The sequence below is a fragment of the Chionomys nivalis genome, chromosome 7 (assembly GCF_950005125.1).
Source record: "Chionomys nivalis chromosome 7, mChiNiv1.1, whole genome shotgun sequence".
Lineage (NCBI taxonomy): Eukaryota > Metazoa > Chordata > Mammalia > Rodentia > Cricetidae > Chionomys > Chionomys nivalis.
In genome coordinates this window covers 100,799,615-100,826,904 of record NC_080092.1, presented here as the reverse complement: position 1 = coordinate 100,826,904, position 27,290 = coordinate 100,799,615, and the positions used below count along the sequence as shown (strand labels likewise).

At 55.7% G+C, this 27,290-nt stretch overlaps 3 protein-coding genes across 5 annotated transcripts in view; 2 read left to right on the top strand and 1 right to left on the bottom strand.

The window, feature by feature from the left end:
- Positions 1-6,951, top strand: part of Nploc4 (NPL4 homolog, ubiquitin recognition factor) — a 47,678-nt gene extending 40,727 nt beyond the window's left edge. The window contains exons 14-17 of the mRNA XM_057775917.1: positions 80-175; positions 1,175-1,291; positions 2,693-2,795; positions 4,873-6,951. Coding sequence (XP_057631900.1) covers positions 80-175; positions 1,175-1,291; positions 2,693-2,795; positions 4,873-5,030 — 474 coding nt within the window. The 3' untranslated portion in view covers positions 5,031-6,951. The remainder of the gene's footprint in view (positions 1-79; positions 176-1,174; positions 1,292-2,692; positions 2,796-4,872) is intronic.
- Positions 6,952-8,353: 1,402 nt separating this feature from the next.
- On the top strand, positions 8,354-19,383 carry Faap100 (FA core complex associated protein 100). Of its 2 annotated transcripts, none has more exons than XM_057775182.1 (10): positions 8,354-8,633; positions 8,732-8,850; positions 9,321-10,276; positions 11,419-11,575; positions 11,994-12,763; positions 13,446-13,582; positions 14,449-14,565; positions 16,126-16,212; positions 16,498-16,633; positions 16,822-19,383. In XM_057775182.1, the coding sequence occupies exons 1-9, from the start codon at positions 8,469-8,471 to the stop codon at positions 16,627-16,629; spliced, it is 2,640 nt and encodes an 879-aa protein (XP_057631165.1). In that variant the 5' UTR covers positions 8,354-8,468; the 3' UTR covers positions 16,630-16,633; positions 16,822-19,383. The 2 variants fall into 2 exon arrangements, with proteins under 2 accessions (XP_057631165.1, XP_057631164.1); XM_057775181.1 differs by having other exon boundaries at positions 8,355-8,633; positions 16,818-19,383.
- Positions 18,783-26,531, bottom strand: Fscn2 (fascin actin-bundling protein 2, retinal). 2 transcript variants are annotated; one of them, XM_057775184.1, is made up of 5 exons: positions 25,490-26,531; positions 20,053-20,209; positions 19,491-19,612; positions 19,069-19,314; positions 18,783-18,988 (listed from the first exon to the last, which is right to left on the bottom strand). In XM_057775184.1, the coding sequence occupies exons 1-5, from the start codon at positions 26,313-26,315 to the stop codon at positions 18,783-18,785; spliced, it is 1,557 nt and encodes a 518-aa protein (XP_057631167.1). In that variant the 5' UTR covers positions 26,316-26,531. The 2 variants fall into 2 exon arrangements, with proteins under 2 accessions (XP_057631167.1, XP_057631168.1); XM_057775185.1 differs by having other exon boundaries at positions 19,069-19,236.
- Positions 26,532-27,290: the final 759 nt, after the last annotated feature.

Sequence of the window (27,290 nt, the reverse complement as noted above, 5' to 3'; positions counted from 1 at the left end):
CAGCTCCTGTTCAGTGCCTGTCTGGTGCCTGTCCTCTTTCTGGACCCTGTCACAGTGTTGCTGTTGTTGTTTTCTTTAGATCACAACCACCTTCCCTAAGGATCCAGTTTACACTTTTTCTATTTCGCAAAATCCGTTTCCTATTGAAAACCGGGATGTGCTGGGTGAGACACAGGTAAGCTCTTTGTTTCAGAAACAAAGTTTAAAGCAATTTCTAATTGTTTATCTAACATTGATTTTATTTTTCCCAAAAAGTGCCTTTTTCACACTTCCTCCATTTATTATTAGACAAGTCCCATGAGGCCCTGTTCTGGGTATTGGTCACTTGATGCCTGTTTTTCACCAGGCGATAGATAACATGCTTAAATCCCCGAAGCCCTTGGCCTACAGACTTGCCGGAAATTCACTCTCGGTTGGTTTTGTAATGTTTCCGATATTATTCATCATTTTCTGTTGAAACTTTCTTTGTGTGTTACTGTCCTGTACAGTAGAGCAGTGCGGACAGTCTTCCTTCCTGTTGGTCTGCCCTGCCCATCAGGACTCTGATGGCATACAGTGTTGACGGACTCTGTGCTCTGTTCAGCCTGAGCTGAGCTGCCATGACTCCTAGTGCAGACAGTCTGTGCATGGAGCTGTTTATTTCAGAACAGCCGTGACATCTGCTCTCGTGGGGTCCTTGGAGCCTCTTTGTCCAAGGGTGTCAGGTGCTTGTGGGACAGTGCCAGTTAGTTGGCTGACCTTTGAGATGTCCGTGGTAATAAACTTGCATGTGTCTGGTTGTGAAAGCACCCTCGCCAGGTGTGATGGCGCAGGCCTTTAATCCCAGCACTCGGGAGGCAGATGCAGGCCGCAGGCCGACCTCTGTTATTTCAAGGCCAGCCTGGTACAGAGAGTTTCAAGACAGCTAGGGGTAGGTAAAGGGATGTTTTCTGTTTATCTGACCAATGTCTTGGATCTGGGCCCACTTAAATACCTGGGTCAGGTGTACTGAAGGCTTCCCCTGGGCTGGAGCGCCACACGAGCCCTGGACTCCATGCTGAAGCAGGGTGATGCGTCCCTGATATCTAATGAGCTGTGTTAGTGGGAGCTGGAGCTGATGCTTTTCCTGGGGTAGTGCTAGGGATCGGTGAGAAAACACTGATTCGCCACCCTTCTTTCTTGACCGTTTCCTTAGGACTTTCATAGTTTGGCCACCTACTTGTCCCAGAATACCTCATCCGTGTTCTTGGATACCATCTCTGACTTCCATCTCCTGCTGTTTCTGGTCACCAATGAAGTCATGCCGTTGCAGGTACCAGCTCTACTTCCCTCTAGCTGTCCTTCCTCAGATCCCAAGTACTGGGGTGAAGCGTGTTGTCAGGAGATAGCTGCCCGATGCACTTCACATGGGAACTTCACTGTTGATGGAGATATTTGACCTTTACCCTTTGAGGTGAAGGGAGATTGGTTATTGAGATTCACCTGAAGAGCAGATGAAAGTGGGCTGTGTCCTCTAGCCTAGAGCCTTAGGGATCCCACAGTACAGACAGCCCCTGTTGCACAGCCTCAGAGCCAATGCCGTTGCTGTTTCCTGATGCCGCCTCTCCTTGTGAGCCAGTACTGTCTATGGCCTGGGCCCAGAAGAATTGGCCAGTTTCCAGGTCTTGTACACACCATTTCACAGTTGGCATTTTTAAGATACACCATAAGGGGAAGTGGATGACTGTTTTGCAGATGGTAGATGTTCTCTAACAGGGCAGGACAGCAGGCCCCACCAGGAAACCTCTGTGTGCCTTGGGCTTCCACAGCATGAGTGCCCTTTTTCCATGGTCTGTCTTTCCCTGAGATCCATAGAAATGCCAGGGAGATAAGAACCAGTCTTTCTGAACTTGATGACACTAACTCAGCCTTTCCCTAAGGTTAACAAAATAGAAGGCTCACTCTCCGGATATTTCTGTCAAGCAGCTAGATGTAATTGTGTATCTATCTTGCTGAGTTTATGTATTTTCTCACGTGTGTGTGTGTGTGTATACACACATATATATATTAGTATATACACCTTAACATGTCCACCACCTAGCATGGTACTCTATATGAGGGACTCTGTGTTTTCTGGTTGTGATCAGCCTTCTGAATTCAGGATAAGCCCTCATCTGAATACAAGGTGACAAAAGGTTCTGTCTGCATCAGGTCCACCTTCCCATCCAGCGTGGCTGTTTTTGCCATTACCTGTTAGAAAACATTTTTGAGAGGTACTGAGAGCCTTGTTGTAGAGAGACCTTTCTCTGTATGTTGACCCCAAAGGCCATGGGTGTTTGCAGGCACAGTGGAGAGGACAGGTCTTACAGACTTGGGCTCCTATTCAGCTCTCTGGCTCTAGGACCCAGGGATGTGTCTTCTTTGTTTTTGGGACTAATTAAGCAGAATTTAAGTTTTAGTTAACTTTAGCATTTAAATGTATATATTTAATATATTTAATACCTTTTTTTTCTATCTTTATACTGGGGAATGAACCCAGTTCTTTGCACAATAGGCAGATACTCTGCCCCTAAGTTGGATCCCCAGTTAGAGCTAACGTATGTATCTTGCACTTTGCAGTGACAGCCTGAGTTTTTTTTTTTTTTTTTTAAGTTGTTATTGATATCAAGGGAAGAAAAGATAGAGTCTTTTCCCTCAATCAGCAAAGTGGAACCTTCTTTGTGGCTTCTTGCAGGACAGCATCAGCCTGCTGCTAGAAGCTGTGAGGACCAGAAACGAGGAACTAGCACAGACGTGGAAAAAATCTGAACAGTGGGCCACCATTGAGCAGCTGTGCAGTAAGTGTCCCCTGTCCCCAGTGTGGAGCATGAGCTCTGTCGTCGAAACCCTGGACCTCCTTGGAGCCTTTCTGGCTGGGTATATTCCAGCTATAATCCTTGAGTTTGCAGAGGTTTAAGCTGCATATTGTATGCCCCAGATAGACCCTTGAAATATCTGAAGATCTTGTGAGCACTGGGGTCACCATGATGTGACAGCTGCCAGTGCGGCAGTGACAGACTCTAGGAATCCTAAGAAGCTAGTGTCTGATTGTCCAGTCCTGTGCACAAGGTTGGTACTGAAAACCAAGTACTGTTGCAACAGCATCACAAAACAAGACGCCTGGGCCGGGCATGGTGACATATGCACACCCTTAATCCAAGCATGGGAGGCAGAGGTAGGCGGATCTCTTGGGTTGGAGAGATAACAGCCTGGTCTGCAGAGTTCCAGGACAGCCAAGGCTGTTATACAGTGAAACCCTGTCTCAAAAAACAGCAACAAAATTTGTCTGTGTGTTTTTGACTGAAACTTCAGTCGTTAACATTGGGAAAACAACATCTCCAAGACAGACTGACTCTTGGGGCTGGAGTGGCGTGCTTTATACTTAGCGCTCTCCTATGCCGTCGCAGCTCCAGCACAGAGCTTGCCTAATGCACTCTGGGTGTTCCCAAGGGTCTTGTTTTCTGACAACTTTTTAAAAGTAAATTAAAATTAACAGATTCTAACATTTATTTAGAGACACAGAGAATCTAGAAAAGCCAAGACCATATGAAAAGCAAGGTAAAAGCTGGAGAAGTCACACTGCCCGACCTCAAAGTGTAAAACTTGAGTGATCCAACAACATGGTGCTGACATGAAGGTGGATAAGCTCGTTAGAGCGCAGACTGAAGAGAAGGGTGGCGCTCACAGGAGAATGTGCTGAGGCAGCTGGGAAACAGATCAGTGGCTGCAGTGCTCACTGGGTACTTGGAAGACCAGCTCAGAAGGGGTCACTTAGCTTAGTTAAGACCTATACCTATCCTCCTTCAGAGCAAGTTCCACGACAGCCTGGGCTACACAGAGAAACCCTGTCTTGGAAACCAAAGACAGGATGGAGGGAGTGGAGACCTACACTTAAATCTTAAAGATCTTGGAGTAGGCAAAAATTCTTTTAGACAGGATTCAGGAATTTCAGGTCAGGCAGAGACAAACACCAACCCCAAATCTGGTAAGTCAGCCTATGGTGGCACACCCGTAAATCCCAGCACTTACTAGCACTGGGCTATGCACTGTGTTCAGAGTTGGCTGCTCTTGTTGCTTGTTGGCATAGTGCTTGTCCAAGCAACAAAAGAAAATTATTTAAGTTGAAAATTAAACAGTTGTATTATTTGAAGGAGACAGTGTTTGAAACTCACACGGATGGCGGGTCCCTCCCACCTAAAGGAGTAAGAACTGCGAACAGTTAGGAACTTAAGAAAGGGCTCGTTAACACATTCCGCAGGTTCATCAGAGTAGCTAAAATGAAGAAGAAAAAAAAAACACAAAACAACAAAAAAACAAAACCCAAAAAAACCTGACAGTATCAGGCACTGTTGAGAACATAGGGCAGATAAGACTTGAACTCTACTTGGGAGTGGGTTTGAATATCTTAGGAAATGCTACAGAGCTGGAGGTGGTGGCACACACCTTTAAGCCAGCACTTGGCAAGCAGAAGCAGGCAGATCTCTTTGAGTTTGAGGCCAGCCTGGTTTACAAAAGCAAGTTCAAAGACAGCCAGGACTGTTACACAGAGAAACCCTGTTTGGAAAAAACAAAACAAGGAATGGCCTCTGATGTAGCCATCTTCCTGCTGGACCTTTACAGGAGAGAGGAAGATACAACTCCACAAAGAGTTGATGTAAGAATGAAACTACCCAGATGCCCACCACAGGGGAGTGACGGTTCTATCTAGCGACAAGGGAGCAGTCATCTAGTGCAGAGCAGGGTGGGGTGTTTGCCACCTGGAGCCAGAGCAGTTGATGTGCTAACAGTTTGAATTTGTGAGCCCCCCTGCCCGTGCCGTAGAGCCCTGTCTTACAGTGCAGAAGTGATGAGTTCTCCCTGCTCTTTACCCTGCAGGCACTGTTGGTGTGCAGCTCCCAGGCCTCCAGGAGTATGGTGCAGTCGGGGGCTCTGCACGTGCTGCTACCTCTGCCATGTGGGCCTGTCAGCACTGCACCTTCATGAACCAGCCTGGCACTGGCCACTGCGAGATGTGCAGCCTCCCCAGGACCTAGGACTCTAGACGTCTGCTGAGCAGGACTGGGCCAGCCCAGCCCTCTCTGAAGCCTGGAGCGCCACGTGTTTCCTGTAAGGCCTGATGCCCACAACCTGAAGCAGCGGAGCCAGCCACCCTGGCATTCCGGATATACACTGAGACTTCTCAGTGCGGATCTTGAAGAGAAAGAGCCCCAGATGCTATGCTGGGGTTGAACAGAACCTCCAAACTGGAAGGGCAGAGCAGCCTTGCCCAAGAGCACCCCACATGCCTCACCTAGTTAGTAGCTCCCCACTGTATTGGAAGGACTGAGCGCCTCTGAACTATCACCTGAAATTGGGGTGCAGAGAGAGGTTGCTGCTGTCGCCCCGCTATCTTTCCTTCCTCTATGCTTTGTGTTTTCTGCCTCCCACCTTCTCCCCAGTTTTTGGATGGATGCTCCTGGCTGTCTCTGTTCCCTCCCGTTGGGAGCATGTGTGGTTAGGTGTGACCTGTACCCCTGCCCTTGCCTGAAATCAGTTATCAATAATTCCTGCCCAGAAAACTTTTATTTATTGTTTTTAAGATAAAACTGCACAGACAGGAGCGAGAGCGACTTAATTCTGCTTTCTTTCCTCCTTGAGTGCAGCCCTCCTGGGTGTTCAGGTGGTTATTGGGCAGGGGCCACCATCAGTTCTCCTCTGAAGCAAACCTCAGTGCCTGAGACTTTCCTACCACGCCATAGGATGCTGGCAGCTGGTAGCCTGGGTGGCTCTTGCTTGGGGTCAGCCCCTTGGAGTCTATGGGCCAGCCCTGGGATTGTGGTCCCCTCCCCCAGTACTGTTCCTTTACCCAAGGCCTTGCACAGTGCTGTGGCAGTTGAGACAGCCACCGTGAGGCCTGGACAAGTGAGGGCAATTAAAGATGGTCTCTGAGTGTCCTTGGGGCTCTGTTGTGACAGCCTTTACCCAGGTAAGACATGGATATCTTGATGCCTCTTTGCCTTAATGAGAGCTAAGTCAGCTATCCTCACCCTGGGAAGGGCTGTGCCAACCACAGACTGCTGGAGGCCATAGTGTCTGGCTAGTGGAGTGCACCCATGCTGCCTTCCATGTCCTCGGCCCCGCAGGCAGCACACTGGTCTGCTAGGCTTTCGTGTGGCAGGACTGGGGTTAGCGTCTCTGGTTTCACCTGGCAGGCAATCTGTAGTCAGAGGCCCTGGGGCTGTGGACCCGTTGAGTTTGGTTTAGTATTGATAGGATCATCCTGGAGGGTCAGGGGGTTATCTCCCTCCCTCCTGGTGGTCCCCCTGGCTAGGGCTTCACATTTCTGTCTTTCCTGGACGTCCTGGCACAGCTGTGTCCCCATGCCAACTACTAGCCCCCGTTCTTCACGCTGGGCAGGTGCTGGACAGGTGCTGGGCAGGACAAACCCTGGAGACCTTCTTGCCACTCCTTCCCCACCCATCTTTGTCTGCAAAGTCATTTACTTTTTCTCATGCTCTGACATCCACATAATTCTTGTTTTCTCTGTCTTTCAGCTAAAGAAATTGTTGTAATTTCTCTGCTTATGGTTTTGAGTTACTCTTTGTTCAGTAGCGCACTTTATTTTGTTGTCCAAAGAGAGTCAAGCTGATGCCACCAGCCTGGTGTGAGCCCTACAGAAGGTTCAGGCCTGAGCAGCTCAGCTACCTCCTCCTACATGGAGGTGGCCCTAGTCCCACCTCTAATCCCTCTGCCATCAGGCGTTATGACCCAGAAAGGGGTGCCGGTGGGTATACCTACCCAAGTGAACCCAGACTGAGAGATGGGGCCAGCCCTGGCCTTGCCCTGACCAGCCTGCTCCTGGGCTATGGGCGCTCCCACTTCGGCTCTGTTGGGCTCATAGGTGTGCATCGACTGGGTGTGAACTAGCATTTCTTTGACCCTAGCCCTGCAGTGGAACCTAATAAAAGCACCTGAAGCGATCACCCTGCTCCCAGTGCCTTGTTCCTGTGCCCAGAACCATTATCCACCAGTTGTGGTGTGGGTGTGTGTGGGTGTGTGCGCTATACTGTACAGCACAGACAGTCTGGAGTGTCAAAGCCTGGTGTGCAGAAGGTAAGCTGAGGATGCTTCAACTCTGCAGGAGACTCAGAAGGTGTCTTCAGAGCAGCCTGGGGACAGGGTTCAGAGATCAGTTCTAAAGGCCACTTAGAGTTGGTTCAGTAGGTCCGGGCTAAGACCGTAGTTGTTTTTGTTTCTCGTTTTTATTTTTTAATTTATAGCTGGGCATGGTGGTGGATGTCTTTAATTCCAGCACTTTGGAGGCAAAGACAGGCCGGGACCACACAATGAGAGTGTCTCCCAAAAATTAGTTTATCGTGGTTTTTTTTTTTTTTCAAGACAGGCTTTCTCTGTGTACCCCTGGCTGTCCTGGAACTCACTCTGTAGACCAGGCTGACCTCAGAACCCAGAGATCCTCCTACCTCTGCCTCCTGAGTGCTGGGAATAAAGGCGTGTGCACCACCACCCAGTTTATTGTTTTTATGAATAGAAAAGTGAATGTGAGAGCTGCTGGGGTTGAGGATGCTGTAAACCAAACTTGTGTCCTCTGCAAAAGCAGCATGTGCTCTTAACGGCTGGACCACGTTCCGGCCTCAGGACAATGTCCAAGCCCACCAGACATTTCTTTTGTGCCTGGTTATGCCACACACACCTTTGCTCATAGATTTGGCCACTGAAGTTTTCAGATGAGCATTATTTTGAGACATTATTATGTTGTCATTTTAAGAGAGCATTATTTTATTTCCTGAGCTGACCCCACATTCTACTCAAGCAATCCTGCCCCAGCCTCCGCGGAGCTGCCACTACTGGAGCTAGGCAGCGGCGGGCATCTAGTTCCTGATGAGTGTTCTGGAGGAGTGGGGAGAGTACCTGATCTTCCACTTCTCATCTCAGCCTGCTCCCTCGAAGAGCAGCAGGTGGAACTGTCATCGAAGAAAATGGAAAGCCTCCTTAGACCTTGCTATTTAGGGGACGCAGCATCCTCTGCCAATTCAGAATCCCTTTGCAAAGGCGCTTCTGGCTGGCTGGCCCGAAGTCCCTTTTACCCTGATCACGGAACTGCTCACCCAACTCCAAAGAGCCCATGCTATGTTGGTGTCACCCCAAGTGCTGACACAAAACCGGGTGTGGCAGACAGCCTTTCCCTACTCTGCTCACCAGGTAGGTGGTCTGAGACAAGGACCCCTCCCTGGGCCAGAGTGGACTTGAAAGACGGCTGCCCATCTGTGCGCCCTCAGGCTTCCCGCGTTCCTCTAAACCGCGGCTCTGTGCAGCCAGCAGGGCGTTCCCGCCGGCTCGCGGGACCGCAGAACCACCGGCCCCGCCTCCGCAGCGGCCGCTTTACGGCGGAGGCCGCGCCGCGCTGTGGGCGGCCGTAAAGCCTGGAGGCGGCGCCGCCTCTCCCGGCTGAGCTCTGGCCCGGCGCCCGCAGGATGGCGGGCGCTTCACCACGCGTGCACTACCTGTCGGACTTCTGCTGCCCGCTCGGAGGCCGGGCGGGGGGGAAGCCGCATGTGCTGCGTCACGAGGCGGAGGTCTTTCTGTCCACGGGGCGCGAGTTCGTCTATGTGTACGACCAGGAGGGCGGGATGCTGACGGTGAGCGGTGGGAGGGAGGGCGGGCGGGCGGCGGCGCCCTCCCGAGGTGAGCCGGGGGCCGCGCGTGCCCTCGCCTGACCTCGCTCTCCCGGCGCCAGGCGGTGTACCAGTTTCCCGACCAGGTGTGGCACCTGCAGCTCCTGGCCACCCGCAGAGCGCTCTACGTCCTGTGCGCCCGGACTGGCATCTACTGTCTGTCGCTGGACTCGCAGAGCAGGTGAGGGGGCGTGGCCCGCGCGGCTCCGGCCGGTCCGCACGTCGGGTGGACCTGCACCCCAGAGTGTCAGCCTCCGAGAAGTTCTTAGCTGTTGAGGCTCAGGTAGTGCCGCCCGCAGCCAGGAACACAACCGCTCTTGCCCTCGGGTGTCTGGCAAGACCTCGGAGTCGGTCTCAGAGGTGTCTGCTGTTGGTGGTGACAGCAAAGGCTGGTTGGCCATTGGCTTGTGCTGGGGAAACTCAAAGACACAGCCCAGGTGCAACACTGGGAGCATTGTCTGTGGAGCCGCGCTTCTGGCTGATCTCCGTGTCACACGGTGTGTGTGTGTGTGTGTGTGTCCTGCTGAATGGCCTCTGGATGGATATCTGTGATGCCTTCTGCCTAGCCTGCTCAGAGCAGGTCAGGTTATTGCTAAACATGACATGAGGCTCCCCGACCCAGTACTGACCGCGGTTGTGTTGTCCCTGAAGGTCTGTGACCCAGGCCTGTGAGGACGAAGAGGATGAGGCTCGCCCTTTCCCTGTGATCCGTGTGGACCCGGATGCCTGTGTCCTCCCCGATGCCGCACTCTGTGCCTTCAGTGTGCTGGATGACATGCTGGTCACCCTGGTCCAGGGCCCCACCCAGTGGAAGATGCAGCTGTTCGAGCGTCCCTGCCCAGGGGAGGAGCCTCGGCCTGGAGGCCAGCTCGGTGAGGTGGAGTTGTCCACCTGCACCCCGCCAGGTGGGGTGCCCGAGAAGCCTGCAGCCCCCAGCTTCCTGCCAGTTCTGTGCTGCGTGTTCCCACCAGACTCCAGGGCGCCTCATGGTCACCCCGAGGGCTGTGGCTGCTTCATGCTAGAGGAGGCTCTCTTTGGTCTCCTCTTCGGAGCTGACGCCACCCTCTTGCAGTCCCCCGTGATCCTCTGCGGTCTCCCTGATGGCCAGCTTTGCTGTGTGGTCCTGAAGGCCTTGGTTACTTGTGAGTTAGCTCCCGGTGACCCTAAGGTCCTGGTCAAGATCCTCCATCACCTGGAGGAGCCTGTGGTCTTCATCGGGGCTTTAAGGGCAGAGCCGCGTGCTGAGGAAGAGACGAGAGAGCTGCTGTCCGACGAGAACGTGCATTCTGACTGCCTCGTAGCCCTTGGCCACCAAGGCCGGACACTGGCCATCAAGGCCAGCTGGAGCGAGTCGGGGAATCTGGTGCCAGAGCTTCGCGAGTACGGCCTCCCGGGGCCTGTGCTCTGTGCCGCCTGTGGCAGGAATGGCCGCATGTACCACAGCACCCCCTCAAACCTCTGTGTGGTCGACGTGGCTCGGAGAGACACTCCTTGGAACCTCGAGAAGCCAGATGGGGCCACAGGAGGTCTGCCCTCCATGCTGTGCCCGGCCAGCTTGAACATCTGCAGTGCCGTCACCCTCTATGTGTCTACAAGGGTATCTACAGGTACGAGCTGCCGTTAGACGTCACCCAGCCCTGGGGCAGTCTCTCCCCCAGCTGTCCTTGCTCCTTTCCTTGTTCTTCGGTGAGACTTTTTCTAAGGCAGCAGATACAGGCTTTCCTCACCAGGCCTGTCACAGACCAGTCTCCTGTCTCGGGGCCGAGGTACCTCTGCATGCATGTCCTGCCTGAGTGTGCTCTGCTCCCTCAGTCGAGTACCGCTCACAACATGTGGCTTGTGGGGTTGGTGTCAGAGCGTCCCCCACAGCAGGCCTCAAATCAGGTCAGGCCAAGCCTCCCTACATCCTCTGAGAGCTGGATGAGCCTGCTTTCTCCGCTGGATGACCTGTTTATGAGCCATTCGGAGGTGTCTCGGAGTTCTCTAAGAACTCTTCAGCTGGGTTTGCCTGACTCTGGGGTGAGAGGGAGACAGGAAGATACTCCCCACCCCACAGCGCTTTGTGCTTTCCCATTAAGGTCAGCTGCTAGTACGTTAAGTCTGCCGAGAACGCTTTGCAGGAGGAAAAGGCTTGGAAGAGCCAAACCGCCACAGGGTCAGGGCATGGGTGGGTGTGGCCGTAGACCTGGGCACTGACTTTCAGCTTGTAAACTGCCTGCTTCAGGGTTCAGGCTAAGAGTTGTGTTGGGAGTAGGGAAGCAAGCAGACCTTTGACAGGGGCAGCCTCTGTTCCCTCAGTGCCAAGAAGGAGGCAGGCGGATGTGGCGGAAAAGCCAGGCTTCCTGAGATGTACCCAGTGAGGATGAGGTGAGCGTAGCTCAGCCTCCAGGGTGCTTCTCTTTGGAAAGCTCACCGGCCTTGCTCTATGTGGCCTGTTGCAGACTGAGGCACTTTTGAGTGGTCAGATGCCTTGCAGTATCCTTTGGCCCCTTTTGTCCTGCCTGTGTGGGTCACTACCTTGGCATCACATCTGAGCTGACGTCACCTCGTGTAAGCAGTTCAAAACGTGTATAGGGACCAGTGGTCACCTTCTCTGCCCAGCCCCTTGGTGTTGGCTTCCCTGGTCTTCCCCCATAACCTCATTTCTGGCCCTTTGCCAACCCTTTTCCTGGAGTCCAGAGCAAAGCCTGATGAGCCCGTGGCAGCTGCCCCAGACCTGCTGACTGGCCCTGCATGTGTCCATCATCAGGTAGCACCGAGCTCCTGGCCCTGTCTTCTAAAGGGCGCCTGATCTCCTGCGTCCTGGACTTGAACTCTGAGGTGCCTGTGCCTGCCAAAATGGCTGTGGCAAATGCAGGCCAGAAAATTAAGGAGCTGCTCTTGGACATCGGTGATGTCTCCGAGAGGTGAGCTGCGGGCTCTGGCTCAAGCCGAGCCTGTGTCTTGTCCTTGGGAAGCAGCATCCTGGGTGGCGCTGACCCAGGCTTGGCGGTCTGCAGGCTTTGATGAGGATATTCCCGTAGGCCTACCGGCTACTGTCTATCATACTGTCACTATGGAGTGTTGCAAAGGGAAGAGGGAGCCATTCGGGTGCACACAGGGTGATTTGTAGGGCAAACTCATCTCTAACAGGTGTAGACTGGTTCAGTGTCTCCATCCTATCTTGCCTCCTATAGCCAAGCATACCGATCAGGTCACAGGCAAGACAGGGAAAGACCCGCTCCTTGGGCCGAGGAGCTACTCCCATGCTCTGAGAGCTTTACCCAGATGTGGCTCCCTCTGCTGTGGTCTCAATCTCCTGGGTGTCGTGTCTGTGCCTTGCAGAGTGTCCTTCCTGAAGAAGGCTGTTGACCAGCGCAACAAGGCCATAACAAGTCTCAACGAGGCCATGAATGTGAGCTGTGCCCTGCTGTCCAGCCAGGACGGCGCCCGGCCCATCTCGTGCACCATCGCTACCTCCTGGAGCCGCCTGGAGCTGCGAGACATGCTGATGGCCACCTGCACACTGGAGAATAGCAGCAGCTTCAGCCTGGACCAGGGCTGGACCCTGTGTATCCAGGTGCTTACTAGTTCCTCCGCCTTAGACCTGGATGGGGCTGGTTCGGCTTTTACCTACACCATTCCAGTGGACAGACTTGGCCCGGGCAGTCGGCGGGAAGTGACGCTGCCCCTGGGTCCTAGCGAGAATGGCATGCTCGACCTGCCAGTGACCATGTCCTGCTGGCTCTACTATAGCCTCAAGGAGGTGGTGGGTGGGGCCCTGGCCCCCTCTGACCCTCTAGAGGTCCCCTATCTGGAGAAGCTCCCTCTCAACCTTCCTAAGCAAGAGGGTGTCTGCCTGCCCCTGTGCAAGCGCACGGTGGACATGCTGCAGTGTCTGCGCTTCCCTGGCGTGGCCTCACAACCTGCACAGGTGCCCTGCATGCCTGGCTCTGCCTGTGAGCCCGTGGAAACCTTCCTGAAGGCCTGCCAAGCCCCCGGCAGTGAGCCAACTGGGGCTGCCTCCCTCCGGGCCAAGTACCTGCCTCCGTCTACAGCGTCCATCAGGGTGTCCGCGGTGCTTCTCAGAACTGCCCTGGAGGACGGGCACTCAGGTTGGTGGCACTACTGGCTTCACTTTGGCCTCAGGGCCCTGCAGCCTGTGGAAGCAGGATGTTCCTCTCTCCCTGTGGCTCCTATGAGTTCTGCTACCTCCTGATTGCTGTAGGAGTCTTGTGTCAGTTCCTATGTGTTTTTTAAGACCTGTGCGGAGGTACAACCTAAGCGGTAGCAGATGCCACCAAAGAACAGCTCGGTGAGCTCTCACACATGGAGCACCAGAAGCTGGTCTGTCTGAGATCTGCGAGAACACTTGGCCGGGCTTTTGTTCCCACAGTGTGCTGAACTGTCTGTATCGTTTGGTGCTGGGTCTGTGGCAGAAGTGTCCTGGTTGCTGGTACCTCTGTCCCGCCACCAGTGAATGCCGGATTGTGTGTCTGGCTTCAATCTGTCCTGGGGGAGCTGAAACCATCTTGAACAGCATTTCTGTCTGTGCACCAGGGCGCAGTTAGGACTGTAGCCTGTGCCTTGTAGGACCTCCCCGAGTGGGCTTCTAAGTCTGGGTCCATGGTTCCTGATGGCCCCCTATGCCTCCCTGCCTCTCGGGTAACTGGCTTAGCTCCCTGCTTGTGGTGGGACTGTGGGCCCTTGGGACACTTAGGTGGATTGGAAAGGGGACATTTGAGGGAAGCCACACGGGTGCCGTTTTTCACCCCAGCGGGCACCTTTCTCTTCCAGGTTTCCACCTGTGCAGTGCTACACTGCAGTGGCTCCTTGCCGAGAACGCTGCCGCGACTGTCGTGAGGGCCCAGACCCTGTCCTCCATCCAGGGCATAGCCCCAGATGGTACTGATGTCAACCTCATCGTCCGTGAGGCAAGCAGGGGTCACTTCCGTGTGCTTGGGATGGGCCTCAGGGCCCTCAGTCCTCCGTGGGTCCCTGGCCCATGGCTCATGAAGAGTTACTCTCACCCGCCTCTCAGTCTCGTCTGCCCCACCAAGGGTGGGTCCCTGGGAGGACCAGCCCTGTCTAATTCATCACAGGCCCTGCTAGGGTCACAGTGGGCAATAAGTACAGTATTGTTGGTTGACCATCCCAAGCCAGTAGCAGCCCACCTGTTGGACCACCAGAGGGTAACTGGCCTCTTTGAGGACCCTCAAGTGAGACAGCCCATCCCCTCAGGCCCTTCCCTCTCTTACACCCTCTTTTTGGGGTCCTCCTAGCAGTCAGGATCCCTGGCAATGGAGACTCTTGGAGAGTAAGCCATGTCTGCCAAGAGCCGTGGGCCCTACTCCCAGAACTCAGGGAATGTTAGTTATCAGGCCGTGTCCTCCAGACTCCTTACCTCACTAGCCAAGGCTAAGAATGGGCAGGGGTCCTGGCCAGCGGACAGAGTCCATGCTTACATTGACAGCCAAGACCTTTCTGTAGCCCCCAGGCTCTGGTCTTACGCCACTGTGTAAGGAGCAGGCCAGGGCTACCCAGCCTCAGCCTGTGGAGTCAGCACCATCAGGACCCCCTGGAGGGTGCTGAGAGACAGGCACTTTGGCCCTCACTCTGTTCCTGGCATAGAGCCAAGCTTAGCTTAGGTCTGGGTGCAGCTCAGAATGAGGTGGTTCCTATAGGACTGGATTCTGAGTCGCCCTCATATGGCTGCCCCTTGCAAATAGGCTTCTCACTCTGGTTCCCCAGCCTTCCCGCCTTTAAAATGCGTAGCCGCTCAGGGCCTCATGTGTTTCAGGTAGCTGTGACTGATTTGAGCCCCGCAGGGCCCATCCAGGCCGTGGAGATCCAAGTGGAGAGCTCCTCTCTGGCCAACATGTGCAGGGCACACCACGCCATCATCAGACGCATGCAGGTACCGCAGCCAGCGGGATCAGGGGCTGGGGAACAGGCTCTGCAGGCGGAGGCAGCCATCTGGGTTTCATCTGTGCACCCACATGGCTGCTGCAAGCAACATGGTGTCTTGCCACCTCTGCGCAAACGACACTGCCCTCCAGGGGTGGCATCAACCCGCGTCCCCTGGAAGTTCAGAAACAGCTGAGTCTGTGTCTGATCAGTCTCTAGTCATTACCTGTCATGTCTGGGCTAAACCCCACTCGTGCGTGGATCCTAGGCCAAGGAACTACCCAGCGAGGTCCTAGGTGCAGAAAGAACCGCTTGAGCAGAGTCTCCCTTGGTGCCCATCCACATGGCTCTGTCCAGAGCACACACACCCCCCCCCGGCTGGTGTGGCCCAGGCTCAAGGCAAGGTCCGCAGTGGCCACCGGCAGTTCTGCAGTTAGTTCTTGGCTGTAATCTCCTCCAGCCTCACCCTGGAACCCGGCCCTGTGTGCCCTGGCGTTGCTTCCTGAGCCGACGGGTGCTCTGTGGATGGAGGGCCTGGTTCAGGTGCTAGCTGCTCTCAGAGCTGAAAGGTCAGCCCTAGCACATGACCCAGCAATCAGTCGCCTCGTCCTGGGCCAGTTGTGAAGTGACGTAGCAAGGTTGAGGCTTCGTGTTGTCGGAGTTCAGGCCCCGTGCTGTAGACTCCAAAGCAGTGGCGCCACCAGCCAGCCCCCAAGAGCTTCTGCCACCTTTTGCCCAAATTTCCCATGATAAAGACACAGTCACGTAGGAGTAAGGCCACCCTAGTGACTTTATCGTGGTCTTCTGCAAAGACCCCATCGCAAAAAAGCTGCCTCACTCGGGTCAGGACTTGGTTTGTGATTTCAAGGGGACACAGTCAATCCTTGGTAGGGAATCACATGGCGCAGCTGCCCCCAGACTGCAGGGCAGCTTCAGCCAAACACCGCCATGGTCCGTAGACAGGAATCTCCCACAACCACCAGGATCTTGTCCGATGCTAGCTTCCCCGTAGACAGCATTCTCCAGGACCCTAGGTGGATACCCAGCCTAGGCAGGTCTACCTCTGGGAGCCTTTGCTCATATCTGAAAAGGCCATTCAGGAGGCAGTCTGCTAGACTGCTTTCAGGAAGCGAGAATGACCGCCAGCCCTGAGTGAGCCTGCTGAGGGGATGAGCAAATTTATCAGATGGGTTCTGCCTAAGGCCCAGCCCAAAGTCTGTCTGAGCCACAGAAGTGAGACAAGGGTTTAAAAGGGCTCTTCAAGGTGGGCATTGTTTGTGGCAGGAGGGTCAGGAATTCAAGGCCAGCCTAAGCTTCATAGCAAGTTTGAGGCTCCTCTGAGTTATTTAAGGCCCTGACTTAAACTCCAGAAACGTCTCTCTTAGTGACTGTTGGTGGGGGCTGTTGCTGCTCTGAGGAGGAAAGTCCTGGGGAACAGGGTGGGACAGATAAGGAGTGGTCACTGTGTCACTGCGACCTGAGGGGCGTGAAGATCCTGGCCTCTGAACCCAGGGATCCACTCTGGGAAGCACCCTCCAGTTCCCGCCCCCAGTTCCCTTCTGTCCCCCAGACTATGGTCACAGAACAAGCTGCCCAAGGCTCCAGCCCACCTGACCTCCGAATGCAGTATCTGCACCAGATCCACGCCAACCACCAGGTGAGCCCCAGTTCCTGGGTATGAGGAGTGCCCCCAGATGACGTGTAGGGAAGACAGGACTGGGGGGGCACCAGCCATGTGGGGCTGCCCAGTTTTCAGTGTGGGCTGGGTTCTCTGGATGGGGTCAAGATGTATAGGGCCATGTCCACTTCCTGCTTCTCACTTCCCTGGCCGTACCCATGTGGCTGTGTGTCACATATTTAAGGCCCTGTGACCCATCCCCACCTCCCAAGCACAAGATATTCCTAGGTGGGGCACGGGCTGAGCTGCGCTGCTTGTCCGCAGGAGCTGCTGCGCGAGGTGCAGACCCTGCGTGACCAGCTGTGCACGGAGGATGAGGTCAGCTCCTACAGCATAGCCCAGAAGCTGCTGCAGGTTTACAGGCAGCTCCGCAACCCTAGCCTTGTCCTGTTGTGACCAGGTATGTCCTAGTCCTCTGTCCACACGTCCTCCGTGTGCTGACCTTTGTGGTTCTGCCTGGGTGGGGAAGGAAGCCCTGGTTCCCTGGCTCAGCCAGGAGGGCTGAAAAAGTGGGGTGTGAGGTAGATTTGGGCAGTGTCGGAACCCACAAGGCTTGGCCGCCTCTCATGTCTGCCTCCTCCCAGACAGCTGCCGGACAGCTTCTCCTCTCTGCGGGACACGCTCCAGGCTGAGCTCTGGGGCTTGTTGGGCTGCACCCCTGTACTGGAACCTCTGCACTTCCGATGGGAAGGATCGGTGCCCAAATACTTGGGCCATGGAGACACAGGGTTACTGGAGTTCAGACTTGAGGGTGTGGGACTGTTCGGTTGCTGACCCCACCACACCCCAGGAGCACTGGCCGCCTCTCTGGAGCCACCAGGGGGCAGAGTGCTCACTGCAACCAAAGCACAAAGACCGTGGGAGGGCTCCCCTAAACTGCCCGCTGCCGGAGCTGCCTCCTCCCCCAGCTGGGCCATGCCCTGCTGCTGGTGCTGTTTTCACTATGGGGGAAGAGCGTGTCTGCAGCGCTGCTGTGAGTGCTGTCTGTGCCGTGGTGTGCCGGCAAACTGCCCTTTCCTGATGTCCCCCGTGTCAGCTGGCGTCTGCTCCCTTCCCGCCTCTCACCCTCTTCAGAGTCCACTGCGCTCTGTGCCGGTGGTGGGCAGTCCTTCCCAGCTACCCTCCCCCGGGGCTCCTGTGGTCCAAGGTCTGGATACTGAGCTGCCACCGTCACGACACAGGGTATTTACGTGAGCGTTTGTCCATCCTCCAGGACAGAGTCCTCCATGGAAGAGGCAGTTAGGAGATGAAATGGCCTCTCTTGACACCGCCCGGAGTCCGTACAAGTCTTTTGTAACAAGGTGCTCACCGCCAGGGTTGCCGGCTTACCTCACCTGCTGGCCTGCTAAGAGCCCTGTCCGTAGCTGGTCCCTCAGTCTACCCTTGCCACCTCCCGCGTGGGAGCCTCTAGCTGCGTCATAGCGTGCATGAGTGTCTGCTCTGAGCCAGTTAGGCTGGGTCAGCCCACAGGATGGACGGCCTGCCTGGGAGCAGAGAGGGTCTCCCGGGCTGAGCTGGCTTCTGTCTGTCACAGCTGACTTTTCTGGTGTCCCCTACTTGCCATTACAGTCCACAGAAATTGCCAGGTTTGTCTCCAGCCTAAACTCCAGCAGGTTGGGAGCTGAGGCACGTGTCCTCAGGGATTGCTGGTGATGTCACCTCATCAGCCTCCCTGGGCCCCTGGACACAGGCCCACATCTGGACTTTGACTTGTTATTCTTGGCACTGAGAACTGGTAGGGCCCGGCACCAGGCTCAGACAGCTGCCAGCGCTGAAGAAACACCAGGCTTAGCTGAGAATCTCACCTGGGTGTCATCATGGAGTCAGGGCCACCATGTTTCCCCTGGGTCCCCCGGTCTTGTTCAACACCCTTGTGCTGTCCCCCATTCATGCCAGACAATGCCTGACGTCCGCGACACCGCAGGCCTGGACCACCAGGTTCTGAGACCTCGCGCACTCGGGCAAGCCGCTTAGGTCAGCTCCAAGAGTCAATAGGGGTGTGCCCTGATATTGACACTGGTGGGTTTGGGTAAGCCAAGGGGGGGTGGGGGTCTGGCCCTAACTTCCTTCCCAGCATGCCTCCTGCCTTTCCCCCAGCTCTACATTGCCTCCCCACCCCAACACGCGCTCTGGCTGGGTGACTTCTTGTCTTAGACTTGCAGCTCTCTGTGGGTCTCATTTGCCCTGGGTACTTGGAGAGGACGTTAGGGTCCCAAGCAGGATCAGGTCCGCCTAGGTTAGGATGGCCTTCCTTAATCTCTGACCCAAAGCCTAGCAACTGCTGGAGCGAGGTGAGGCAAGGGGTCGGGCAGCCCCTGCTTCCAGCCATGGCCCTGCCTCTTAGGTCGGTAGAAGGTGAGGAGAGCCTTGCTCGAAAGGGCAAAGGCTTTCCTACGGGTGGGGTCCCAGGGCTGAGCAGACGGAACCCTGAGACTCTAGGGTACGAAACCTTCCCATTACCAAGCTGGGCAGCGCAAGCCCACCGCAGCTGCGCAACAGAGGTTTAATGCTGGGTCGGTGGGGCTGTGGGGTCGGCCCCCCGTGAGTCCTCAGTATTCCCAAAGAGCTTCCCCCGTAGGCAGGTCCGCGTCAGCACGCAGCAGCCCTGAAGCGCCACCACACAGGTATTTGCCACTGAGGGCGCGGATGGCAAGGCGGCCACGCTCTCGGAACTCGAAGAGGAAATCCTCTGCCAGGTCGCCGTCGCTGCACACGCTCCCGTGGCTGCCAACGTACCAGAAGCCAGCTCCGCGGCCTGGGGGCAAGGCTGGAGGTCGGCGGGGGCCCGGGCATCCCCTGCCCCCCATTGCCTCCCCGTAGCCCGCGTTCCCGCACCTCTGATCTGATAGGCGCCATCCCTGAAGCTCAAGTGGAAGACATCGTAGGTGGAGCGGTTGGTGTCCAGCTGGTTGGATCCCCGGCGGTGGCAGACGAAGCCGTCCAGGCCACGCAGCACCAGGATGGGTCGGTTGATGAGTTTGAGGATGAACAGCTCGTCTCCACCTATGGGAGAGGACGGAGTGGACCACTCCTGCCCCTGGCTACCATATGCAGGCTGCGGACTTGGGGGTCCAGGTGTCCCTAGGTGTTGCTAATGTACAGGTGTTGAGAAAGCACCCAGGGTTCCCCAAAGACAGTAAAGGAAAAGACACCCTGGATCTGACTTCTTCCCTGATTAATGAAATGGGGGAGGGACCTCAGATGCACTGACCCGGGGTGGAAAGCTGCCCAACTTACAGAACGCAGAGAGTGCTCACCCACAAAGTCACTGATGGCGGCCAGCTGCCCGTTTTTCTTCATGCACACATAACGACCGTTGCTGGCTTTAAGTGCCACCCGCCGGCCATGCCATTCCATTTCAAACATGGTGTTGGCAGAACTGAGGGAAGGGCAGGCAAGATCTCAGAGAGGAGTGGAGTTTGGTCCCCTTTTCCTCCATGGGTTCCAGGAATGAGACAGAAGCCCGCCCTCTGCAGAAACACCCATGGCCACTGGGAGCTACTCCCCACCCCGGTGAACATTTGCTATCTAGGCTGCTAGCCTCATAGCTCAGTGTGCCAGTGGTGATGACAGTGGTGGAGCGGTGACAGAAGTGGTCGTGGTCACCGGGGGCAGTGGCGCACGTGCCTCCAGTCCCAGCACTCGGGAGGCAGAGGCACACCTCTGGGTTGGAGACCAGCCTGGTCTATATAGTGAGTTCCAAGGCTACATAGTGAGCCCTGTCTCAAAAACAACAAAATGGGGGGGGGGTAGTGATGGTCATGTTTGTGAGTGACGGTGATGGCGGCGGTGACGGCAGGGACAGACAGGTGCACTCACACTTGTGTGGCTGTGGCCTGAAGGCCCCCATGAGTGACCAGGGTCCAGTAGCCCCCAGTGCTGGAATAGAAAGTACACTTCTTTGTCTCCTGGTCAATTTGCATCAGGAAGGTCTCGTGGTCCAGTTCTTCATCCTGATTGGCTGAGACATTGACTCCTGGAAGGAGAAGACAGTGAAGCTCCTCACAACTCCTGGGAGGCAAGAGATGGGGAAACTTTTGGGAAGCCACGAAGCCAGAAGGAGTCTCAGCTAGAGCTCTTGTGTGTCAGAGAAGCCCTGCCCAGGACCATCCAGGGACCAGTGCACCCCACACTTGGCCTCTAAAGGGTGGACTCTTGACCCAGCTCTTCCCTCCCTCCCCTGGATAGCATCTCATGCCGGCAAATCCCCATTCTGCTAATCAGCAAGCAATCTGCTCGTTGCTGCCCTCTGGACCCAGGATTCACAGCAACCTGTTTATAATTCACTCTTAAACTGCTAGGGGCAGGGGGGGTCTGACCTTCCCCCTGAGCTGACCTAGATCGGAGCCAGGGACTAGGAGCCTACCTACGGCCCACACAGGAGCCCTAGGGGAAGGCAGGCTGCCCAGGGCCCGCCCAGGGTTTGTGTAATGGAACAAGTGTTCCATGTCCTGGCTCAGCATGCAGGCACCGAAGCCTCCTCAGGATCAACCCATCAGGTTCCTGGCAACCGGATACTCTGAAGAGTGTGGCATGTAGAACCTCCAGGAGCCCTAGGGCTCAAGGGGTAACAAGTGAGGAGGGAGGGACGAAGCCTGACTGTAGGGCCACATCGGAGCCAGCCCTGCCCTGCCGGAGAAGGAGGGGAACAGCCATAGCAGCTCCTAGTGGAGACCCTGAGATCTATGAGATACCGCCTTTCTGTACTCCCGGAGACTGTGCCCAGGCATATTCACCCTGAATCACTGCTACCTTGCAGAAAAGCAGCTAGCCTATCCCAGGAAAGGGCCCAACAGTTTGTTTACTTTTGGTTTGTTTTTTTGTTTGCCAAGTATACAATGCCCTGACTGCATGTACCCCTGGAGGCCAGAAGAGGGCACCAGATCTCATTACAGATGGTTTTGAGCCACCTTGTAGTTGCTAGGAATTGAACTCAGGACCTCTGTATGTGAGTCCGTATGTGAGATCAGTCAGTGCTCTTACCTCTGAGCCATCTCTCCAGCCCCCAGCAGTTTGTTTTTTTAAGTTTTTGTTTTTCAAGACAGGGTTTCTCTGTAGCTTTGGAGCCTGTCCTGGAACTAGCTCTGTAGAACAGGCTGGCCTTGAACTCACAGGGTTTATTTTTTATGTGCATGAGTGTTTTGCCTGTGTGTATGTCTGTACCACTTGTGTAGTGAACTCAGAGGTCAGAAGAGAAAATCAGATCTCCTGGTACTGGGAATCAAACCTGGGTCTTCTGGAAGAGCAGCTAGTGCTCTTAACTCCTAAGCTGTCTCTCCAGACCTGGCCCAACTGTCCCCATCTCTGCCAGCTTCATCATTGTAGTAACAATCGCTGAGCTGGACAGCTGGAACCAAGGCCAGCCCTAACCTCATGAACCAATCCACATGGCGAACAGAAGTCAATGGGAAAGTCTGGGTAATGAGTCTCATGGATGAATGCAACAGGCCGCAGGACAAGTGGCCTTTCAACAAAGCCTCTTGCAGGGACAGAGGGCAGAAGCAGGTCAAAGGACTTAGCTGGGCATACCAACTAGCACATTCACTGTCTTCAGCCACTGCCACATGTCTGTGTCACAGGCCAAGGTGCTGTGTCCCCATATCACCCTCTGCAGACAATGCTACCAAACATCCTCCTCATGGTCACCTGCCTCTAGGGAGCTGACCCGGCAGTGGGCGACCCCAGAGTCCAGACGGCCTGGATGGTGGGTGTGGGGCTTGTCTGACAGGATTCACGAGGGGCTGAGTCTGTCTGTTGCCAGCAGAAGCAGTGTTCACAGCTGCTCTGAGCGTGAGCCCTGCAGTGACATGAGGGCGGGGCAGGTGGAGGCTGTGCTTGGTGCAGAAAAGAAGTCCAGTGGGGGCTGGGAGACGGCTCAGCGGTTAGGAGCACTGCCTGCTCTTCCAAAGGTCCTGAGTTCAACTCCCAGCAACCACATGGTGGCTCACAACCATCTGTAATGGGGTCTGGTGCCCTCTTCTGACCTGCAGGCAGACACACAGACAGGATATTGTATACATAATAAATAAATAAATATTTAAAAAAAAAAGTCCAGTGGGGGAAACTGCACACTGGTGACTCACAGGCAGCTCCTGACTCGGAGACAAGTTTGGGGCCAGGACAAATAGACCCAAATCCACCACCCAGAATCACTTCCACCCGAACACATCCGTCCCAAAGCTGGGACAGCTGGCAGCACCACCAGCCCAGGGAAGCTTAGGAGATCACCCACGAAAGGGAGGGACTCACAACAGGTTCATCAACATGCGGAAAAGAGGTCAGTGAGGTGGCTTAGCAAGACAAGGTGCTCGCTGCCAACGCCTGACAATCTGGGATTGGTCCAGGGATTCATGTAAAGGTGGGTGGAGAAAAATGACCTCTACAAGTGTGTCATGGCATGCGTGTGCCTCTCTCTCTCTCTCTCTCACACACACACACACACACACAATTTTATTTATTTTTTCAGGAGAGGATCTCATATGTAACTCTAGAACTCACTGTGTAGACCAGGCTGGTCCCAAACTCACAGAGATCCACCCGCCTCTGCCTTGAAAGTACTGGGATTAAAGGTGTGCACCACCACACCCAGCTAATAATAAAAGTTAAAAAACTAAAAAGCAGGCTGGAGAAACGGCTCAGGGTTTAAGGACATTACATTCTTGCAGAGGACCTGAGTCCTGTCCTCAGCACCCTTACCCAGTCATCTATGGCCACCTATAGCTAGAGTTCTAGATGACCCGACACCCACTCTGGCTTCTGCAGGCACCTGTGCTCCTGTGCACGCACCCCTCCTGTGCGCACAACCCTCCCGTGCGCACACCCCTCCCGTGCGCACATATACACACACTTTTTTATCTTAAAGGCTGAAAAGTAATCCACACAGACACGATCCTACCCAGTGCCCTGACTTTTTTCTTTAGTGCTGGGGATGGAACTCAGGGTGTTGTACACAGAAGGCCAGTGCTCCCCAGAGTTATCTCTCCAGCCCGCATCCCACCACCACCTCCACCACCACCTCCACCACCACCTCCACCACCATATCCACCACCACCACCTCCACCACCTCCACCACCATATCCACCACCTCCACCTCCACCTCCACCACCACCTCCACCACCACCTCCACCACCACCACCACCACCTCCACCACCACCTCCACCACCACCTCCACCACCACCACCACCTCCACCTCCACCTCCACCACCACCACCACCTCCACCACCACCTCCACCACCACCTCCACCACCACCTCCACCACCACCACCACCACCTCCACCACCACCTCCACCACCACCTCCACCACCTCCACCACCATATCCACCACCTCCACCTCCACCTCCACCACCACCTCCACCACCACCTCCACCACCACCACCACCACCTCCACCACCACCTCCACCACCACCTCCACCACCTCCACCACCACCACCACCTCCACCTCCACCTCTACCACCACCACCACCTCCACCACCACCTCCACCACCATCACCACCACCTCCACCACCACCTCCACCACCACCTCCACCACCACCTCCACCACCTCCACCACCATCACCACCTCCACCACCTCCACCACCACCTCCACCACCATCACCACCACCTCCACCACCTCCACCACCACCTCCCAAGCCTCCACAATAACCACCACCATCACAGCTCCTAATGCCATCATTACGGTCGCCATCACTACCAACACCATCTCCATCACCGTCTTCACCACCACCATCTCCATCACCATCTCTACCACTTTCACCCTCCGTCACCATTAACAGCACCACCAACCCCATAGCTCGGCCATCAGTGTTGACACTACCGTTGGCACCCTCCTTCCGGGGTCTCTGTTACAATCCATCCATGTCTGCCCCCTCCTCCTCCCCAGGAAGGACTCCACCACCACTGCCCCAGCTAGCTTGCTTAGCTAAGGACCATGGACATCTGAGCCTTCTCCGGGCCAGATAGTGTGGCTGGACAGCGGGATTGGTGTTGGGGAAGAGGGCCACATGCTGGTGACTACGTCTGCCATTGCTCCAGACTGGCCTGAAAGCCATGACTGCATCCAGAGGGCCTCAGCAGGCTGGCCTCTCACATGGGTGGTCATAAGGTGCCCGAAGAGACTGGTTATCTGCATACTATAGCAGTGGCATGATTGATCGGCTCATGGGCGCTGCCCTTTCTCTGGCAAGTGCTGTCATGAAAGGGGTCTCAGCGAATAGGGAGGGGCATTCCCTGCCTCACATCCTCCTTTGAGCTTAGAGAGCTTTCAGGTCAGGGTGTGTCTCAGTACTTGGGGTGCATGAGCTCAGAACCCACGATGGAAACAATTCTACTTTCTGGCCTGGACCAGGGTTATGCCGGTAGCCTGGGGCCTCTCAGACCTCTGGCTTCCACCTGGGGCAACAGGAACACTGTGTTTACCCCAAACTACTCAGGTGTCACACAAGTGACCAGTGGCCAAGCCACACCCCGCAGGTGGAGATGGTGCCTTTGCTCTAAAAGCCCAGGTCCCGGGCAAGGTTGCCTTGGCTTGTGTCTACTAACACTGAAGATAACCGTGAACTCTCCCACTCTTGGGGCACCATAAGGTCCCCATTGGTCAGGCATATGAGAGTCATCCTTGCCCTGCCCTGGCCCCTCCCTTATCTCCCCCAAAGAGCAGAAAGGAGGGCAGCAGAAGAGCAAGAAAGAGCGGGGCCTCCCCAGCCTCTCCCCACCTTCCCACTGCCCTCAGACTCTGCCGATGTCTCAACGCACCGCTCCAGTCTTAGAGACAGCGGCAGCCCAGTGGGCAGCGGGCATTCGCCAGGCGTCCAGAGAGAGATGAGCACTCCTGGAGCCAGCAGCCCTCAGCGGGCTCGTGCGCTTACCCTGTCTGTGGAAACACCCATCTCCAGTGGACACACACACACCACAGCACATGTGATACACACACGACACAATGCCAGCTGCATACAGACATATACGCACACAACCCAGCACATGTGACACACGACACAGTGTCAGCTGCACACAGATACACACAACCCATCACGTGTGACACACAGCACAATGTCAGCTGCACACAGACACACCCCCAGCACACATGGCACACACGTGTGGCACACACGACACAATGTCAGATACACACACACAACCCAGCACACATGTGGCACACACAACACAATGTCAGATACACACAGATACACACACACAACCCAGCACACGTGTCACATACGTGTGGCACACGACACAATGTCAGCTGCACACGGATGCACCCTACCTTGCCTCACAGAGACGTAGCGGTGGTTGGCAGCCACCAGCACCACCTGTGGATAACTTTGCTCTAGGTCGAAGAGTTCATCCTTGCCGGGCCTCGTGTTGCGGCCAGCCTTGAGTGTGCCGGCAGGTCCCACGGGTGCCAGGTAGCGGCCATCGCAGTCCTTGAAGGCCAGCTTGCCCGCCTTAAACTCTAGCGTGTAGCAGGCACGGGCTTCGGGCTCCCAGACAAGGTGGCCATCGCTGCGCAGGTAGCGGCTGTCATAGGACTTGAGGCAGTACCGCCTGCTCTGGAAAATGAGGGTGAGCAGCGCATCCACACCCCACGGCATGTCACCGTCGGCCGCCATCTCATCCTCCTGCAGACACAGGTGCACGTAGCGCCGGCGGCTCACGCTCAGCAAGTGAGCCTGTGGGTGGATGGCCAGGTGCACAGTCCACAGCTCTGCCGGGGAGATCGCCGTCGCAAAGCAGGACAGTTGGTCCTCCGTTCCACCAAAGAAGCGACCGTGCGGCTCCGACTGCAGTACCCAGCGCCCGTCAGGCTGCGGCAAGACCAGGAAGCGGCAGTCACGGCCTGGCCGATCCATCTCACAGGCCACACGCCCATCTTCTTCTGCCGACAGGTAGCGGCCCAGGTGGCTGCTGCGGAACAGCACAGCGGTGCCCTGCCCTGGGTCAGGTTCCAGGACCCACGTCTGCTTCCTCTTGAGGCTGGATGCTGAAGCGTTGACCTTGAACCCAAAGCTCTCTGCTGTCAGATAACGGTTGGCGTCGTTGACGAGGCCAAACTGGATCTTCAGCACCTGGTGCAGCCCGTTGGTTGGCATCTTCAAGGCAAGTCACGTTGCTTCAGGGGCCTGGGATGCTCTCTCTAAGTGTTCAGGGGCCCTGTGGCCCCCCCGGAGGCCCAGCTCTGTTTAGCTGGCCCTTGGCCCCCAAGCCTAGTCAGTGACATGGATACTACCTGCTCCAACGCTGCCTCTGTCTTGTGGCCTTGGCCACCCAGGCAGATCTTACATGGCCAGTGGGCAGCCGAGGGCGGGTGAGGGGGGCGGATCAGAGACACACCAGCGTAGAAGAAGTAGCCTCTTGCTTTTACCCGCAGCTTGGATTTCAGAGGCTCCTGGAGAGCACCAGGGCCAGAACCTGAGGCCCAGGAGGACAAGAGCAAGACTGACCACCTCCTTGTCCTCACCCACGGCCGTCTAGGTCCTATATCCTATCTTGTGGGTCGCACTCCTCTTAGCTTCTCTTCTTACTGCCTCTTGCTTCAGGGCCTTCCACCCCCCAGCTCAGACCCTCAGTCCAGCCCAGCTCTTTCCCAAGGCAGAAAAAGCAGCCAGTGGAAAACTCACAGCAGGGCGGCAACCTGATCTCAGCCCTCCACCCTCAGCCAGATCCTCTGCAGGATCCAATTACTGCATCTCTGATTCCTGCTGCCAGGAGCAGGAAGGCCCCCTGTAGCATGCAGCCGCATCCTGGCCCGTGGTTCCTACCCTCGTGTGCAGCCCTGGGTCTGACGCTGTCCCTGTCCGTGGGCTAGAAGGCAGCAGGAAGGGTGGAAGGACCAGCAGTAAGGCTGGGACACCCTGACACTGACCAGGGATGGCAGCGCGGAGACAGTGTGCCCTGATGTTCCTGGTCCTCTAGGTTTGGAAAGAGCAGCCTCAGATGGTACACTAGGGAGACCATGTGATGCTCGCATTCGGGACTGCCTTGTGCGGGAACACACCCCTGTAGCAGGCAAAGAACCAGGTGTACCAGGGTTCCTATGTACTCTGCCAACTATTGGGCTGTGATGT